Here is an 18,388-nt window from a genome sequence, read left to right as displayed (position 1 = left end):
TATTGCTAATACTTATGGATTATATTATATGAAAGGTAAATAGATGAAAGTTTTTCTTTTGCTTGGTTTTCCATACAAAAGGTTAAGACTATTGAACCATATTAATGGTATTAGTCTATTTAACTCGTAATGGTGTGTAAGTGCTTATGTGTCTTCATCGTGTGTTGGTGTCTCTTGTTGTTGTTGTTGTTGTGCCCACTGTTGGTCTACATAATGGATTGGGATACGATGATAAGAAGAGATAAAATCTGTTACAATGACGACAAATACACCATTAGGATAAACGACCATTGGTGCTGATGTAAAGTACGAAGTGTATCAGTAGGAAGGAAGAAGATGCTGTTCGATGGATGGATGAAGATCAGGATGAGGAAAAGGGTAACATAGAAAAGAAAGAAAGAAAGAAAGAAAGAAAGAAAGAAAGAAAGAAAGAAAGAAAGAAAGAAAGAAAGAAAGAAAGAAAGAAAGAAAGAAAGAAAGAAAGAAAGAAAGAAAGAAAGAAAGAAAGAAAGAAAGAGAGAGAGAGAGAGAGAGAGAGAGAGAGAGAGAGAGAGAGAGAAATAAAAAGATGAGGAGAAAGGAAAAAGCTCCATCATCAGAGTGATGTTAATGTTTGAATATAAAAGACAGAGTAAAAAAGTGCGAAAATGGTTTTGTTATCAGAGGAAGAGAAGATGATGATGAAGAAGAAAAAAATTCGAAAGAAGATGAAGAGAAAAAAAGAAAGATATCAAGTTAGATGATGTTAAAAGCTCCTTTCAAAACTAGCCTTTTCTCTCTAACCATCATCTTCTTCGTATTCTGTGATCCATGCACCCCTTCAACTTCATCTCTCTCTCGCTCTCGCTCTGTAAAGAAGCATTAACTCTGGACATCTATTGAGTCTATCCAGTGAACCTCAATATTGAACAATTTTTAATTCCTTTAACCAAAAATTTTCGTTACTACATCATCATCTATTGATTTTTCAAGGTTTTCTTATCCTCATCTCTCTTTCTCTCTCACTCTCTGACTCTCTCTCTCTTTCCTCTTCTTCGGCATCCAGTTTATAGCTCTCACTCTTCATTTAACCTTCTCCTCGCTCACTTTGTTTACACACTTTTGCCTCTTCTGTTTATGGATCTCAATACTAACCTCATTTGTTGGTGTAGTAAAAAAACGTCGGCTCTTCATTTTCATCTTCATTAGCTCGATCATCTCTTTCATCTTCGTTGTCATCATCATCATCATCGTCATCTCTCTCTCTCTCTCTCATACACGCAAACCTTTTTCTGCTTAAACTCCGATGATTATGATAACTTTATTTACAAAGACATGAAAGAGAGATGCTATTTGTGATAAAACGATGAAGATGACGGAAGATCTGTAAAAATATTGTTTAGATTGTATTGAAATCCATTGAAATTAAAGCAAACAAAATTATCTTTCTCTCTCTCTCTTTCTATGATCCATATCTTAATCCTTAATCTTACAAACCTAAATCTTGAAATAGTATCAACAACAATCATAACAACTAAAATTTCAAACAGTATTTATTTGTATTACCAAAGAGCCAATTGATTTACAACTTTTTCTTACCTTTAAATTAATTCTAATTGTTGTATACAAAGAGAGAGAGAGAGAGAGAGAGGCAAAGTTAAATAACCACAGAAAACGATAAACAATTTAACATTTAAAACCATTTGAGCTTCTTAATCATTTGATATAAGCAATTAAATCAATTAAATGATTAATCCGTTTGTCTGTTCACCAGTCTCACATTTTATTATCATTTGTTTATCAGTCTATGATTTAAGGTATGAAGACAATTTTTCATCCTCATCACTTTTTACCTTTAAATGTTTTATTATCAACGACGAGAGAGAGAGAGAGAGGAGAAAATTTCATCTTCTTTGATGCTTCTACCTTTTTCTTTATCTATTCATCTTGGTTATTATCTTTTCCTCCATCTTCATCTCCACCTTATCTTCCTCATCCTTCATGTTGATCATCATTTTCATTGAGCTTTTGCTGTTTGTGGCTTTTTCTCATACTATTATCTCAGGTTAACCTTGTATTCGTGCCTGATTACTGATATTTAATGATGATCATGATCATCACTGAGACGCCCTTCTGATGAAATATTAAACTTTTAATCTTACGGTGAATCCAGTTCAATATTCCCACTCCTCCTTTCTCCTTTACCTTTTGATTATTTTTTCATTTTCTATCAAAAATTTACCTTTATCTACTCTCTCTCTCTCTCTCATTCACCTTTAATTTAACTTTAGTATACTTCCTCCTATCATAGGGACAATGTTGATGTTTCACCTTCATCATCAGTATCATCATTTATTTATCAATATAACTTGTTAAAAAAAATGAAAACATTACAACATTACCTGCCCAGGGTCACCTTATTCACCATCATCTCTGTAACAACAAAGGTCCACCCAAAGGATCATCCACCTTCAGTATCATCATCTCAACCTTTAATGGTGAATACTATGAGGGTGATGATGATGATGCTTGTTATCATGCAATCATCATGGAAAACTTTTCACTGTGGAAGAAAAAAGTTACAAACTTTCATTAAGAAGAAAAAGTTCTATTCACTCGAAACACATGATGCCCTCTATTGAAAAAGAGAATAACTTACCGTTAGCTCATATGAATTACAATGAGAAAATAAATGGAATTTCAGAATTTAAGAGAAAAGAAAAAAAAACTTGATGATGAGAATAATTTAGGAATCATCATCATTCTAATCATCATGCTAATCATTATTATCTTCCATTTTATTTCTACATTCATTATTCTACTTTTTTTCGCTTCTTTTTTCCTCTTCATCTGATTCTTTCTCTCTTTTCCTCTATTCATCTCCATGAAGATGATCTCTCTCTCTCTCTCTCTCTCTCTCTCTCTCTTGCCTTCAAAAATTTCATTTGGCAACTAGTAGCATCTAACCCATGCCAACATGATGGTAATTTTAGTAACTCAAGTTTACCGACTGAGTGAAAATGAACGAAGGTATCTTTTCAAACCTTCTGGAACCACTTTTATAATGTCTCACTCAATTCATATCTTCACTTGGTTTTTCATCTTTCTCTCTCTCTTTATTTTTCATCATCATTATCATCATCTTTCTTATAACTTATTTGAGTATCAATTCGTAATCATCATCAAGTTTTGTAGATTTTTATTTACAATAAACACTCAACTCTTCAGACAGTAGAACATAAACAAAAAAGGAATAAAAGAAAAATAAAAGTTTCAACTTTGGAAAATTCGTCGAAAAAACAAATAACAAGTTCGATAATCAGTTCTAATTGTTTCAAGTTAAACTTTTTCGTTTCTTTCTTCCCACCGGTAAATTATTAAAAGTGAAATTTAAATCTTGGATATCACTCATTTTACACCTCAATTTGGCCTCAATTGCAATTAGGAGTCATGGCGATGATAAGAGCTGGAGGTGGAGGTGGACTTAATAGTGGACCATGGGCCGAACTCATGGAAAGATTTCGTGAAAAGCAACATAATCAATCTAAACGCGATCAGCAGTAAGTTTGATTGGATTTCTGTCCCTTCTCATAACTAGAATTTAGAATAATATTCTCATGATTGTTCCCCATCATCTCATGTGGGACAAGAATTTTAGAATAGAATTTTTCTCTTTGCTTCTTTCTCTTGTTTATCCTCATCACCTAAATTTGTCTCTTTCTCGTGAATTGCATATTCTTCTGAACAATGTTTAGCTTCAGTAGTTAACTTACCTTGTTTTTGAAATTTCACGAGACCTGATCTTCCATTTTTTTCCCTGGGATTCATCATGTAATTTACTTTGAACACCTATGGAAAAGTTGAGTTGAATAATCAAATTTGTAATTAGTTGAATTTCCATATTGATTCTGATTGGAAAGGATATGAAAATTTCGGTGTAAATATTTTGGCAGGTTCATTTCATTTCTACTCATAATCGAGAGAAATACTTTCAGCTGATTTATCATGGAAATAGAAAACAAAAGTTCATAAGACAGCCAAGTTTCCCATCTCTTTCTCTATCTTTTCTGTTTCATTTTTTCTCAGGGGGAAAATATATATAAGATTCAGTTCGATAAACAAACAGAATGTTGATTTGAAGTTTCTGCCTCAGGGTGTTAATACTTTATATTAAAGTTTCTTCAATCAATTGATTGTAAACACTTCATCTCGATGATTATATGATAATAGTTTCTCTTTATTTTATCGATCGATTGAATTATTTGTCAGTATTAATCTTGTAAGTTCAGTAAAATTCTGATTTCAATTTTCTCGTTTTCTTATTTTGAACAAGGAAAAAAAAGTATTTTTCTCTTCTTTTTATGATTCTCATTGTTCATCAAGAATCTCTCATGAAATCTCATTGGAAGTGATTAAATTCATTGAAAATTAGATAAACAATCTAACAGTTTGCTCGTTAACGTTAAATCTCAGGTCATTTCCGAAGACGATTGGAAGTGAGGGTTATAATGAACGATCGGAAGGCGGATTCTCTTTTGGACCTTATCGACGATTTGAACAGATCAATCACGATCATACACTTTGCGAACGGGTAATAATCAATGTTAGTGGAACTAAATTTGAAACTCAACTTCGAACTCTAAATATATTCCAAGATACTCTTCTAGGAGATCCTATTCGAAGAATAAGGTCAGTTTACTGTTAGAAAGAGTTATTAATAGTTCTGGTCATTTTTTTTTGTTTTCCTCTTGAATTTATATGAAAAGTTTTGAGAGATTTTCTTTTTCCTTTTTCTTATTTTCTCTCTCATTCTCTCCATGGATTAGATATTTTGATCCAAATCGAAATGAATACTTTTTCGATCGATGTAGAATCGCCTTTGAAGCTATTCTCTACTACTATCAAAGCTGTGGTCGTCTTCGTCGTCCAGGTAATGTTCCGTTGGACATTTTCGTTGAGGAGGTTAAATTTTACGAACTTGGTGAAGAAGCACTGGAAAAGTTAAAAGCCGATGAAGGTTTCGCACCGGACAAAGAGGAAAGGCCACTTCCAACCAATGAACTTCACCGGAAATTGTGGCTCCTTTTTGAACATCCCGAATCCTCTCAAGCAGCTCGAATCGTTGCCATAACCTCAGTTCTAGTGATAATTATATCAATTGTCATCTTTTGCCTGGAAACATTGCCTCAGTATAAACATTACAAGATTTTCACCACATTCGATAACAAAACTCGAGTCCTCGAAGACGATGTCCCATCAACGTCAAACCCTTTCTTTATCATTGAAAGTCTGTGCATAGTTTGGTTCCTTGTCGAGTTTCTTATACGGTTATTTGCTTGTCCATCGAAAATTGAATTTATCAAAGTAAGTAAACAAATCGTAAAATTGAAAAACAAAATTCGAAAGAAACAATTATCCTCAATCTCTACATCGTAAAGATAGAAAATGATAATTTTGTTTACTTTCTATTTCTCAATTTCATGGAAAAATCTATCATGAAATTTGAAACTTTCTCCTCGTTCCAATATAAATACAAGTATCATCATCTTTCAAGGATCAGATTTGTTTCTTGAACGATTTTTTTTTCTCCCAATCATCTGAATAATAATTCTTGAAATTGATTCTATTCAATCTAATATTCAAATTCACTTCTTTTCCCTCGATTAATCAATTCTGACAAGGATGGAAAGTTGAACTCCATCATGAATATGATATTGTTTTTGAATGAATTTCTGTTTGAATATGTATTAGTTAGATAATTTTTGAAATTCTTTTCTTTTCAATTGATATTCAACTCTCAGGATATAATGAATGCTATCGATTTCATGGCGATCGTCCCATTTTTCATTACTCTGGGAACCGTTTTCGCGGATAAGGAAGAGCCGAAAACTTTTAGTGGGGAGAAACAAAATCAAGGTGCTTCCTTGGCCATACTTCGAGTCATTCGATTGGTTCGAGTTTTTCGTATATTCAAACTTTCCCGTCACTCAAAAGGCCTTCAAATACTTGGAATGACATTAAAAGCTTCACTTAGAGAATTGGCTTTGTTAATATTTTTCCTTCTAATCGGTGTAATCCTTTTCTCTTCAGCGGTTTACTATGCCGAAGCAGGTTCCGAAAGGTCATACTTTAAATCGATACCCGATGCCTTTTGGTGGGCCGTTGTCACCATGACCACCGTGGGATACGGGGATATGGTTCCCCTTGGTGTTTGGGGCAAAATGGTTGGCTCTTTATGCGCCATTGCCGGTGTACTGACTCTCGCTCTTCCAGTGCCTGTGATAGTTTCAAATTTTAATTATTTTTACAATCGGGAAATGGGTTCAGAAGATTTAAACAATATTAACCTTCGACATGTTAAAAGTTGCCCTTACATTGGCCTTTACCCTTATCAACCTCCACCCTCACCGACAACACAAACAACTGCAACTTCATCATCTTATACAATCAATCAGGATGTTGACCAAAGTAATGATGATCTTGACGGCGGTGGTGGTGATGGTCAATTTCAACGATCATCATTCAATCAGATTACTCATGATTCTGGTGATGATGATAACAATTCACAAACATCTTTACCTGATATTACATATCAATATCCTCATTATTATCATCATTATCATCAGAAAGTAATAACAGCCAATAAACAATACCAGCAACAACAACAACAACAACAACATCCTCATCATTCCTCTTCCTCAGCTTATCATCATTCTCATCATCATCATCATCATCATCACCATCATCATGTTTATAGTAAGTTAACCAATGATAATGATGGTACAACTAATCAAGATTATTCAAACTGTGATTCTCAATATCATTTAAACCAATTAATTAATCAAAAAATTCAAACTTGACTTGAGATTATCATTTTTTTATCCTCATCCCTGATCAAAGATTCAAGCACATTCACCATCCTCATCTTGTTGAAAATTTCATCATCATCATCATCATTTTATCCTCTCTCCCCCACAGCCATCATCTTCAATTGTTAAATTGTTATATAAATGAAAAATTTCTAATCACAATTAATGTTAATTGTTTTGTCATTTCATTTTCTCTTTTTTTTGTTGGATTCATAATAATTAATTGTTTCCATTTCTTGTAATGGGAAATCACCACAAAGTTTTCAAATCTTATTACCGATTATTATTGTTACTATTACGATAGTTCATCAATTGAACTCGATTAAAGTTATTGATTGCCAATCGTTTTCTCAACAATTAGCAACAATTAAGATTCATTTTGTTAAACTTTTCTGTTTAATTTTGTTTATTTTCTCATCTCAAATGATATGATATTTTGTTCATTAGGCTGTTGATTTGTTATTGTTGTCATTGTCATTTGTACAATTAAGTTAATCAATTTACAATTTTGGGTTTGACATGTTTCAAAAAATACATGACTGTTGATCAAATGATTACAATTAACTTGTTTTCAATCAACGCGATTACAATTAAGTTTTTGTGTCTTGAGTATGTTGACAGGAAGAGTTGACAATAATAATATCAGGTTGATATGTAATAATTATTATATTATATTGACATTTACGATCAAATAACTTGGTGAGAAAAGTTTTGTTTCGAGTTGTTGAAAAACGATAAATATATATAAGAAATTATCTCATTAAAATCCTTGATTATTATTATCCATGAGTATGTGATTAGTGAATTTAATTGTGATTAGCAAATTGTTACAATCGATTTTGACTTTGTAAAAATCCATCAATTTCCAAGGTTAATCCAAACAAATCGAGATTAACAAGTTTCTTTTTCCCTTGTTAATTGTTTCATGTCATGAATTGAAACTGAATTGATAATGATGATAAATTAATTATGTGAATATTGGATTAACAGGAAAAAAAATAAAACAACAATCAAAAGTGTCAACAATTAAATTAAATTACCTGTGGTCTTGTGTTGCCATCTATCGAGAATGAATATCGTTTTTTCATTCATTTCTGAATCATGGTTAGTTAATTTGATTAGATGAGAAAGAAAAAAGGTTTTCATGTTAATTCAGTTCAGTTATTCATCATTCTTGTCAACTGATTCAGCATTTTATTAATTATCATGAGCAAGAAACTGAATATTTTGTTTGTCTATGAGAGATGAACTGTTTTTTTGCTTCGCTTTTGTTTTTACAATTAACTATGTACTCTATGCACACTTTGGATGGTGGTGAAGATGAAGATGAAGATGAACATGAAGATGAACATGATGATGAGGATGAAGAGGATGAAGCTTGGAGATGGTGGAAAGTGAGAGAGGGACAAATTCTCACTCAAATAATATAATACGAGGAGAGACTCAGTGTGAGATTCATATGTAACATATGAATACCAATCATGAGGTGGAAGAGGTTATTTCAAAGACTCGATTCTTACTGTAGGGAAAAAAGTCTTACAAGTAAAAAAAATGAAAGTGAAAATGAACCCACCCCACCGCCTTTCCTTAGAGTGGATTGAATTAACATGATGATCAGGGGGGTTTTCAGTTGTTCACAGTTTCCATTTGGATCATAATTGTGTTGACATAACGGAAATTTGACCTTTTCTCGATTGATTTGTATTGATAGGAACAGTTCCACTTGATGTAGCTAAAGTTGCTATTCCACCGACACTTGAACCATATTTGGCCTGATGTCGGCGTGGTGGTCGAGTTATTTGCTGACCATTTTCACCGGTGTAACAGTTTAACTTGAGATCAGAATAGGATGTATAACGTAGTCGGGTTTCACCAAGATTGGCTGGAAGAAATGGACAACTGCCCACATGGTCCAAATTATTGGACTGTAGGTCTTCTTGGTCAGTTTCTCGATGGTAAAAGTAGTTAAAATTAGAAACGATAACGGGAACTGGAAGCGCAATGGTTAATACACCGGCAATGGCACAAAGAGAACCGACAACTTTACCCATTACACCGATAGGTCTCATGTCACCATAGCCAACGGTGGTCATGGTGACAACGGCCCACCAAAAGGCGTCAGGTATTGACTTAAAATATGACCTTTCGGAATCCGCTTCGGCATAATAGACCGCTGAAGAGAAAAGGATAACTCCAATGAAAAGGAAAAACATTAATAGTCCAAGTTCACGGAGAGATGCTCGCAAGGTCATACCAAGAATTTGTAAACCTTTAGAGTGACGGGATAATTTAAATATACGGAAAACACGAACTAAACGGATAACCCTAAGAATGGCCAGTGACATGGCCTGATTTTGCTTTTCGCTGACAAATTTAACGCTATCTTGCTCTTTATCGCCAAAAACGGTGGCCAATGTGATGAAGTATGGGATAATCGCCATCAGATCAATTGAATTCATTATATCCTGAAAAAAAAATTAGAAGGAAAATAATAACATTTAGATTAGAAGATTGATTCGAAAGGTTTGAAAAGGTCGAGATGTGGACTTACTTTAATGAAAGCAATTTTCGACGGACAGGACAGAAATCGAACCGATAATTCAACTGAGAACCAAATTATACAGAGAGTTTCAATGATGAAAAAAGGTTCATTTACCGAGGGAACTTCATCTTCAATTACTCGGGTCATGTTGTTTGCAGTTCGAAATATTTTATAATGTTTAAACTCGGGAAGGGTTTCTAAGCAAAAGATCACAATGGAAAGTAATATAACGGCAACTGAGGTTATCGCAACCACCCTGGCTGCTTGTGAGCTTTCAGGGTACTCAAAGAGAAGCCAAACTTTACGCTGAAGTTCATTGATTGGTAAAGGTTTTTCCTCTTCTTTAACATAACCTTCATCTTCACGGAACTTGTTAAAAGCAGCATCACCAAGCTCAAAGAAACGAACCTCTTCCACGAAAACGTCTAATGGCACATTCGCTGGTCGTCGAAGCCGACCACCGCTTTGGTAAAAGTACAAAATGGCATCAAAACAAGTTCGACTTCGATCAAAGAAATACTCATTTCGATTTGGATCATAGAACCTAATAGAATGGAAACAAAGAAAAAGTGAGAAGAGATCGAGAGTTGAATTATTGCAGATCAACTTTGGATGAAATTTTTTTTCCATCATTCGAAAAGTTTATTATATTAATACTTTATAATACCTCATTCGGCGGTTGGGATCACCTAGCAGAGTATCTGGAAAAGAGTGGAGAGTCCTTAATTGTGTTTCGAAACGAAGGCCGCTCACATTGATGACAACCCTTTCACAAAGGTGATGATCGTGGTCCAAAGGTTCAAAACGAAAAGGCAACGCAAGAGATATGTCACATTTAGATGAATTATCAAGTGAGGGGACATTTGATTCGGATGATGATCCAAGGTTAGATTTTTGTTGTTTATTGTGCTGAGAAGATGATGATGATGATTGTTGTTGTTGAGGTTGATTTTGGGTTGTTGATTGTTGTGATTGATGGTGATGATGATAATCATGGGATTGTTGTTGTTGCTGTTGTAGCTCTTGTTCAGATGCTTGTTGGTGTTGATATTTTCGTGACGTTGAAACCGATAAACGGGTAAACTCATTGGCAGATGAACTTGTAAGCTGAAAATGAGATTCAGTGTCTTGTTCCGATTGTTGCAATGATCTGAATGAGAAGACGAGAAGAGAAAAGCAAAATAAGAAACAAAAAATTAAACAACAACAAGGAAAAGGAAAAGGAAAACAAGAGATATAATTAATCAACCAGTGATTAACTGATTATCATTAAAAGATTAGTCTGGATTAGTTGATTGCTGAAGGAACAAAGTTGATTACCTAAAGACCATAGCACTTTAATAAGAATCATAACTTGTAGACAATCAATTTCATGTTCTAATTTCAATGATAAACTCAAAGCTTTTCCATCTTTCCTTTACTTTGTCATCATAATCTTTCCCTTTTCCTCATCATCTTTTTTCATCTTCTTCCCTTTTATCATCCTCATCTTCTTCAGGGATATATTTGTCTTCTTGTTTTTTTCTTTCTCTCTCTCTCCTTCTTCATAAAACTTAACCTTCTTATCCCCAAATATATTTCCCTACATTCCCCTATCTTCATCTTCATCTTCATCCTTATCCTCTAATCTTATTTTAATCATCTTTCTCTTTCTCATCTTACCTCCATCATCATCATTACTTTTCCCTATGAACTTTTCATGGAGGAAGAGAGACTGAGAGAGAAAAAGAAAGATGAATGAGTAAAGAAGATCTCTCATGAAAAACATGATGACGATAATTTTCCGCCATGAGAAATATCATCTTGCTAATGTTTCCTTTATGAATTTTCCATCTAAACTTTAATTTCGCCAACAAACCAAACAATTAACATCCTGTAATATTCATGATTAGATCAACATCTTTGTACATTAGTTAATTGTGATCAATTTACATAGAAGCAAAGAGAAGACAATCAAGTAAAAAGTGTAACAGGAAAAAAACAAAGTTCCAGCAAAAGTCAAGCAAAGGATAAGATGATGATGATGAAGAAGAAAAATTCAACTTCTTGTATCGGAAAGACGAAGATGAAAATATATAAATAAAAAGAAAAGGAATAGAGAGAGAGAGAGAGAGAGAGAGAGAGAGAGAGAGAGAGAGAGAGAGAAAACCCCAACGAGTGAGTTGAGAGAAGATGAAGAGAAAAAACTATGAGAAATATGAAAATAGAACTTTTTCGAATTTTCTAAAATTAGAACTGTTCAATTTTAGTTACTGACGAGGTATAAGGCGAAGTTGAAGAAACTCTATCAATGAGTCTATTTGTTGGCTTGTAAAACTTACAATGTAATTATCAGAGAAGATGAAACTTCATCATCATCTTCATCTTCATCCTCGATTCCAGGATGTTGTCAATTGTGATAACAATTTAACCCCTTCAGCAATTCAAGTAAATAATCAATAATTTCACACGAGAAAAACAATTGCCTATTTTTCCCTTGATGATAATCAGATAATCAATATCATTAGTTATCAATTTATTACAGAATTGCAATTAAGAGGAAAATGATTACATCAGCGATAACTCACAATTTCCATCTTCATCCTCATCCTCATCTTTCTCTCCCATGTCACCATAATGTATTTTACCTTGACCTTAAATATGCTTCCATCATCATCTCTTCCTTCATCATCAACTTTGTACCTTTTACCTTTAACATTTAGAATAGAAAAATGGATTTTCGATTCTATTTTCTTTTTCCTTTTTTGTTCTTCTTTTTCCCTCATCATAAGAATCAAATCAACCATTATGATGGATTATGATGATGGTTTCTCTTTAATGTCAATCCTTTTCTACTTTCATTACTTATCTTCATCTTCTCATCATTTTATATTCTTTTCCAAGATTATTTTCATGAAATTCAGGAGGAAAATCATCAATGAACATCCTTGGAACATGAATATATTAATGATTACCTTGATTCTTATTACCTGGGATTGGGAAAATGTTTAGTTAATCATTTTCTTTCTCCTTCTTCTCCTTTAGTTACAATATAGAGAAAACGTTAAACAAAATGTTTATAATGATCAAGAATCAGTTAATTGTCTGGAATGAAAAATATCACCCAAAAATCAGCGACAGCCGAATATCGGCTTGTAAGCTGAAATTCAGCGGATAAATATTAATTTCCCGGCGAAAGTCACCGAGAAAAATACAAAACCAACTCGAATTTATAAAAATAACCAACATGATGAAAGGAAATTTCAACTCACTAACTTGATGATTGTTGAACAATCTACATGTAGATTGTTCAGCAACTTGGAAACCATGGAAATTATAATCTAAAGAAATTTAAACTCGAAACTTTGAAACAGAATTTAAATTCAAATTGAAAGTGAAAATCAACGAAAAAAATCTATCAAATTACTCATGATAATCCTCATGAATAACTACTTGAAATCAATCATCATTTAGATTTATAATCAACTTGATTTCGGTTAATTATTTACACTCAATTGATTCCGTTGTTTATACAATCTGAATATTCAATAATATATTATGTATACAAAGAAAAGTTGAATTGTTAGCCAAGAACAGAAATGAATTATCACCAACACCTAATGAATTTGGTATTATTATTGATGAAGATGAAGAAGTAAAAAAGCAAAAAAGTAACGGTAAACAATTGATATTGGAGGAAGCAAAGCAAAAGTGTAGAGTGTTACTATGATGAGATAGAGACAATTCAATCAACCATGTTGAGAAATAATTAGTTAATTATGTTTGATAGCAATTGGAAACTTACCTGTTTCTTGTAGCTTCCCAAAGAGCTGATGCAAACTTCCACATATCGTGACTTTCATTGAGGAAATATTATGTTAGGTAAATTTACAGAGAGAAAATGATACACAAACAATTCCAATCAGATTCCTATGGGATTTTCTTCCTTGGCTTAGATATAAATATGATATGTGTCTTACTTTTTATATGAATGAAATCGTGGAAAAAATTTACTTCAAAAATTATCTTAATTTCTCTCACTCTCACTCTGTCTCAATCTCAATCTCTCTCTCTCTCTCTCCCTAGTTCGGTGATTCTCCTCGACTCTCTTTCTTTCTCTCTCTCTCTCTCTCTCACTCACTCTATCTCTCTAATTGGCAGTGGGGAATGGTGATTTACCGTTAATCATATTAAAGGTAAACATCATTGGTAATTGTATCGCTTTAAGGTTAAACGTGGTGACACGAGTCATGGATGAGCAACAGACAGCGAAAGGTTGAAATAGAACATAAAATAAGGCAAATACGAATGCACATGGATAACCGAACAGTATTAGAACCAGGAACCACAAAACACTCCATATTGATGGCATTATATTTATTATCTTATATCGAATTGTATTTATGTGTATGAATATATATAAAAAAGAAGATAAAGAAAAAAGAAAACACCAGAATATTTTTGAGATGAGAACTGTTGTTATTATATATTTTCTGTTCTCTGTATGAGTAGAAAATGGGATTTATCGGTATTCTTATTATAAGAGAAAAGGGTTAATTCCAATGGTAAATAACATTGGACCAAAACACAAAGAATAAACAATTACCATGAATGATGAATGATATTAAACTGAGGCTTCTATTTGGTTCTATCCCATTTGCTTTTCTTGTTCGTGGTTTTTTTTAGACACCGAAGCCAGTCGATTGAGCCGGTCGGTCAGTCGACCATTGATCGACTATGCCTTAGCTGATGTTTTTTGACTTAGTCGACTCTAGTCGACTAAGTCGAGTAAACTCATTGAACAAACTTTGACACACAAGTGAACATCGGTTTAGAGTTTCTGGCCACGTTTTTGGTACTTTTGAATTGTTCTTTTTTCTCCATCTTTTTAAAATAGTTTTCTACTTTAAATATCTATAACAATGGCACAGAGGGTAAGTTTAAATGTTAACTTGTTATTAAAAAGTCGTTTCATTTGAAGTGTTTATTTTTTTACTTACAGGTTTCGATAAATAACATTGAATGGCCTGTAGAGAGTCATCATCTTACCAAAATAAATGGCAAAATTCATGAAAAACATACATCCAAATGGTATGGTGAACTAAAGGACACAACCTACCACGGTGAAGGTGAAGAACCAGCATTGAAGTTTGTCGAAAGAGAAGCTGATTGCTACACGATTCAGGAGCTTAAAGTTAAAACCGCATTAAGGAAAGCAAAGCGAGGAGAGAAATCTTATAAATGTCCATATTGTGGAAAAAAGTTTTCACCAGGAAGAATTGACAATGCTAGGCGACACATGAAGAAAAGATCGGACGGTGACGTTGCATGTCCTGTGCGACGCGAGTCTGGAGAAAATCTGGATAGCGAACCATTATTGCAACCAATTGAATATTAACTGTTCAAAATATTTAATGACACTGATTTTGATGAATAAAATAATTTCGAATTCAAAATTTTGTTTACGATTTTTTACCGCGAAATTCAAATTCGGAGGGGGTTGGAGGGTGTTTTTGCACATGCTATTTTGATCACTTTCTCTTTTGAAAAACACAATCATATGTTTAAATTGAACAGTTTAATTAATCGCAAACATAGTCTAATTGTTTTACAAGTGTTATTTTCGCCTTGCCGGTAGTTTTTTGTGAACTTTCAAAGAATAAACAATGGATCTCAAGGTAAGTTTCATTCAAGTTATTACGCATAGATAATTTTAGCAAGTGTTTTAAATGTACATTTTTCGTAGGTAGAGCAATGTAAATTTCGACCTATTCGTAATAAAAAATCGGCTGTTTGGAAATATTTTGGTTCAGTAGTCGATCAACATGGGCAAAGTGTAGACGATCAACTTTACTTTTGTGAAATTTGTTTTCAAAACGAGTTGACTCTTGGAAATAGGTTGAAAAGCGTAACAAAATTTCGTGTCACTACAGCAACAACTAATCTATCAATCCATCTACTCAACCTTCATGAAATCAGCGCATCTAAGCCTGGCTCAATTACGAAGTTTCTTAAGAAAAAGCCTGATCAATTGTTTGGTGTTCAAAGAAAGTTCAAACTTACTAATGATATTGCGATCTGGTTTTGTCTTGATTTGATACCATTCCATAAAGTTGAATGCAATGGATTCCAAAGATTTCTATCAGAGTACAAAATAGTAAAGGACATTAAAGATATTCCTTCAGCAAGAAATTTATCTCAAAATGGTTTGAGCCGTATCCATGCTCAAATAGAGTCACGAGTTAAAGATTTTTTACCGAAAAAAAACTTCGCTCTTGCTGTTGATTTGTGGACCGACAGCTCTCGTAGAATGAAATACCTTGGTGCTACATTACATTACATTAGCGGTGTAGAATTGAATCGTTTGTCTCTTGGAACTTGTGCATTCCCTGAAGCTCATACTGCGGTCAACATATACACGAAGCTCAAGAAACTTTGTCAAAAGTACGATTTAGATCTTGAATCTTCTTTTATTGTGCGAGATTGTGGAGCAAATATTCTGTCTGCGTAACTCGCATCATCTCAAATCACATTCTTGTTTAGGGCATGGCATACACAATTTAATAACTGTGGATGGTTTTAAAAATGTCGAAGAACTGATGACTCTTTTCATGAAGATGAAAGAGATTCATTCGGCATTAAGATATAAAAATGCAGATATTGCAGCTTTTTCGAATGATACACAGCCCGATGAACATAGTGACAATGAGCATATAGATGAATTTCAGAGTAGTGATCATCAGGAGCAGCTTGAAGCCGAAATATTCCCTTCAAATTTCGATGAAATAGCTGAAGAGATAGAAGTTGAATATGATGATTCTTCACCTGCAACTCCATCACCAGAAACTCGCCAACATTCAACATTGAAAAGTTACTGTCCAACAAGATGGCACTCACTTTTAATAATGATTAAATCAATGATAATCAATCATCGTGCCATAAACGATTCAGTTCAAGAGATGGATAGGAGTGAATTGTGGATATCTAAAAAAGATCTTATTTTGATGGAGAATCTAAGTGACTTCCTGGAGCAGTTCAAAACAGCGGTGGATATGTTAAGTTCAGAAAAACAACCAACCATTAACAAAGCTGCTGTTTTTCGCTGTCATCTCAAGAGTATTCTTGACGATTCTGCAAGTTCGAGCTCAGCAATTGATCAGCTGAAATCTAAGATGTCATCTAATTTCAACAAGCGTTTCCCGCTGACTGAGTTGATGATAATTGCCTCGCTTCTCGACCCAAAGTTCAAAGATCTTGACGTTATTTCAGACTGGTGTGAGGAAAATTTCACATCTAAAAAAGCTTTGATTAAAACCTGGTTTCATAAGCTCATTAATGACGATTCTGGCATCTCCAACTCTCCAATAATGCCAGTTACAGATGGAACACAATTGGCGCACAAATTTTCGACTAATACAAACACAATGACCAGCTTTGACCTAGAAATAGATTCATATTTGCTCGCTCGTGATACAAAAGACTTGCTAGAATTCTGGGATGAGCGAAAATCAGCCTGGCCAAGTTTATATAAACTTGCTTTAGCAGTCCTAGCAGTTCCTGCCACAAGTGTTCCCGTCGAAAGATTGTTTTCGATTGCAGGTCTTACTTTGAATAAAAAACGGAGTCAACTACATCCCGAAAGATTGAGTAAAATATGTTTTATTCATGACAACTTCAACTTTGTATCAAAAAATTGTGAAGATTTTGATTATTAAATAGCATTTCTGCTTATTAACAATAACCCCCTCCAACCCCCTCCGAATTCAAAATTCGCGCAAAATTTAGTCGACTAAGTTGATTTTTATTCATAGTCGACCGAGTCGACTAAAAGTCGACTGAAAGTGTTTTTTTTTATAGTCAGTCAGTCGACTATAAATCGACCGGCTTCGGTGTCTAGTTTTTCTTACTTGGAAATGGATTTTTGCTCATGCTCGTTTCTTTGAACATTTCGGGATTTTCGAATCTCTTATTTACATTTATCTAATCCTTGAAAATTGTGTTTGTTTTGTGACATGCTATTGATCAGTAGGTTTATCGATGCGAATGTGGCAATCAATTGATCGCTCATTTTAAATTTATTCTAGTTGGTCCTTTTGTTTTGTTTCCTCGAATTTTTAAAATTTCGAGAAAAAAAGTGACATCTCTTGGAAGACCAAGTAACCTTCACATGAGAGATGCAACAAATGTCATACGGAAGAAATTGCAAAGGAAAATAATGATTAGAATTGAAGTATTTAGATGAGTTTCCATTTTAGAAGTTATTTTCCATGAGTTGGTCAATAATTCGGGTCTTTTGAACATTCCAAGTGAGTTCGAATGGCTCATCTGAGAGAAATAATTTCCGAAATCAAAACAATCGAAAGCTAGTGACATCTATTGAAAAGAAAAGATAATCTATCAACACCAACCCAATTCAATTGATATTCTCAATCAAGAGATGGCGATGGTTACATTCAACTCCAAGAGTAAAACTTTTTGATAAACTTGATAAAATTAGATAAATGGTAATGTTAATCATGGAAAGGGAAACATTTTTACTCTAATCACCGGTGAATCAATTTCTGTTAATTCTGTTAACTGTTTACTATAATATTTCCAATTTAAATTCACCTTCCATTTTACAATTACTTTACTACTACTTAACTACAATTAATTGTCTAATTACCAACGAGATAAACAATTTAATCCAAACAAAAAGAATCAACAATTAACAATTAACAAGAAGTAAAAAAACATCAACAACCAACCAACATTTAAACAACATGATCAACATCAATAGTTGAGTTCCATCTCTTAATCATTGTTATCATAACCGCCATCAATTTAATCACACAACACACACAAATACACTTTAACTAATACAATACAATTAGTGATTAGTTTAATTCATTCATTTCCAACAATTAACAATCAATTCTCTCTCTCTCTCTCTCTCTCTCTTTGTCTCACTTTGTTCTCTCTGTCTATTTCCTTTTGTCTCTTTTCATTTGTTTTTTCATTTTCTTCCCATTTCTCGATA

The 18,388-nt window shown here is 33.4% G+C and overlaps 3 protein-coding genes across 5 annotated transcripts; 2 read left to right on the top strand and 1 right to left on the bottom strand.

Moving 5' to 3' along the window:
* Positions 1-2,952: 2,952 nt before the first annotated feature.
* Positions 2,953-7,219, top strand: LOC128390276 (potassium voltage-gated channel subfamily A member 1-like). The gene is made up of 4 exons (XM_053349967.1): positions 2,953-3,539; positions 4,453-4,668; positions 4,806-5,343; positions 5,781-7,219. Exons 1-4 carry the CDS (start codon positions 3,430-3,432, stop codon positions 6,837-6,839), a joined length of 1,923 nt encoding a protein of 640 aa, XP_053205942.1. The 5' UTR covers positions 2,953-3,429; the 3' UTR covers positions 6,840-7,219.
* Positions 7,220-7,230: 11 nt separating this feature from the next.
* Positions 7,231-13,520, bottom strand: LOC128390277 (potassium voltage-gated channel subfamily A member 2-like). 3 transcript variants are annotated; one of them, XM_053349969.1, is made up of 6 exons: positions 13,175-13,520; positions 10,058-10,540; positions 9,400-9,934; positions 8,422-9,313; positions 7,889-7,942; positions 7,231-7,789 (listed from the first exon to the last, which is right to left on the bottom strand). In XM_053349969.1, exons 1-4 carry the CDS (start codon positions 13,216-13,218, stop codon positions 8,501-8,503), a joined length of 1,875 nt encoding a protein of 624 aa, XP_053205944.1. In that variant the 5' UTR covers positions 13,219-13,520; the 3' UTR covers positions 7,231-7,789; positions 7,889-7,942; positions 8,422-8,500. The 3 variants fall into 3 exon arrangements, with proteins under 3 accessions (XP_053205944.1, XP_053205943.1, XP_053205945.1); XM_053349968.1 differs by having other exon boundaries at positions 7,889-9,313; XM_053349970.1 differs by lacking the exon at positions 13,175-13,520 and adding an exon at positions 10,711-11,122 and having other exon boundaries at positions 7,889-9,313.
* A 2,466-nt stretch (positions 13,521-15,986) lies between these two features.
* LOC128390285 (zinc finger protein 618-like) lies at positions 15,987-17,084 on the top strand. Its single transcript, XM_053349980.1, has one exon. The coding sequence runs from the start codon at positions 15,987-15,989 to the stop codon at positions 17,082-17,084; it is 1,098 nt and encodes a 365-aa protein (XP_053205955.1).
* Positions 17,085-18,388: the final 1,304 nt, after the last annotated feature.

This window comes from Panonychus citri, unplaced genomic scaffold (assembly GCF_014898815.1).
Source record: "Panonychus citri isolate SS breed McGregor unplaced genomic scaffold, ASM1489881v1 Contig00117, whole genome shotgun sequence".
NCBI lineage: Eukaryota > Metazoa > Arthropoda > Arachnida > Trombidiformes > Tetranychidae > Panonychus > Panonychus citri.
The sequence above is the reverse complement of the archived record's forward strand: the minus strand, read 5'-3'. Positions and strand labels throughout refer to the sequence as shown.

Coding starts and splice junctions, on each gene's coding strand:
- LOC128390285 (XM_053349980.1), top strand. CDS start 15,987: ATGAAAGAGATTCATTCGGCATTAAGATATAAAAATGCAGATATTGCA.
- LOC128390276 (XM_053349967.1), top strand. CDS start 3,430: ATGGCGATGATAAGAGCTGGAGGTGGAGGTGGACTTAATAGTGGACCA. Junction 3,540..4,452: donor CAATCTAAACGCGATCAGCA/GTAAGTTTGATT, acceptor GTTAAATCTCAG/GTCATTTCCGAAGACGATTG. Junction 4,669..4,805: donor GATCCTATTCGAAGAATAAG/GTCAGTTTACTG, acceptor TCCATGGATTAG/ATATTTTGATCCAAATCGAA.
- LOC128390277 (XM_053349968.1), bottom strand. CDS start 13,218: ATGTGGAAGTTTGCATCAGCTCTTTGGGAAGCTACAAGAAACAG. Junction 10,541..13,174: donor TGGGAAGCTACAAGAAACAG/GTAAGTTTCCAA, acceptor CTTCTCATTCAG/ATCATTGCAACAATCGGAAC. Junction 9,314..9,399: donor CGAAAATTGCTTTCATTAAA/GTAAGTCCACAT, acceptor TTTTTTTTTCAG/GATATAATGAATTCAATTGA.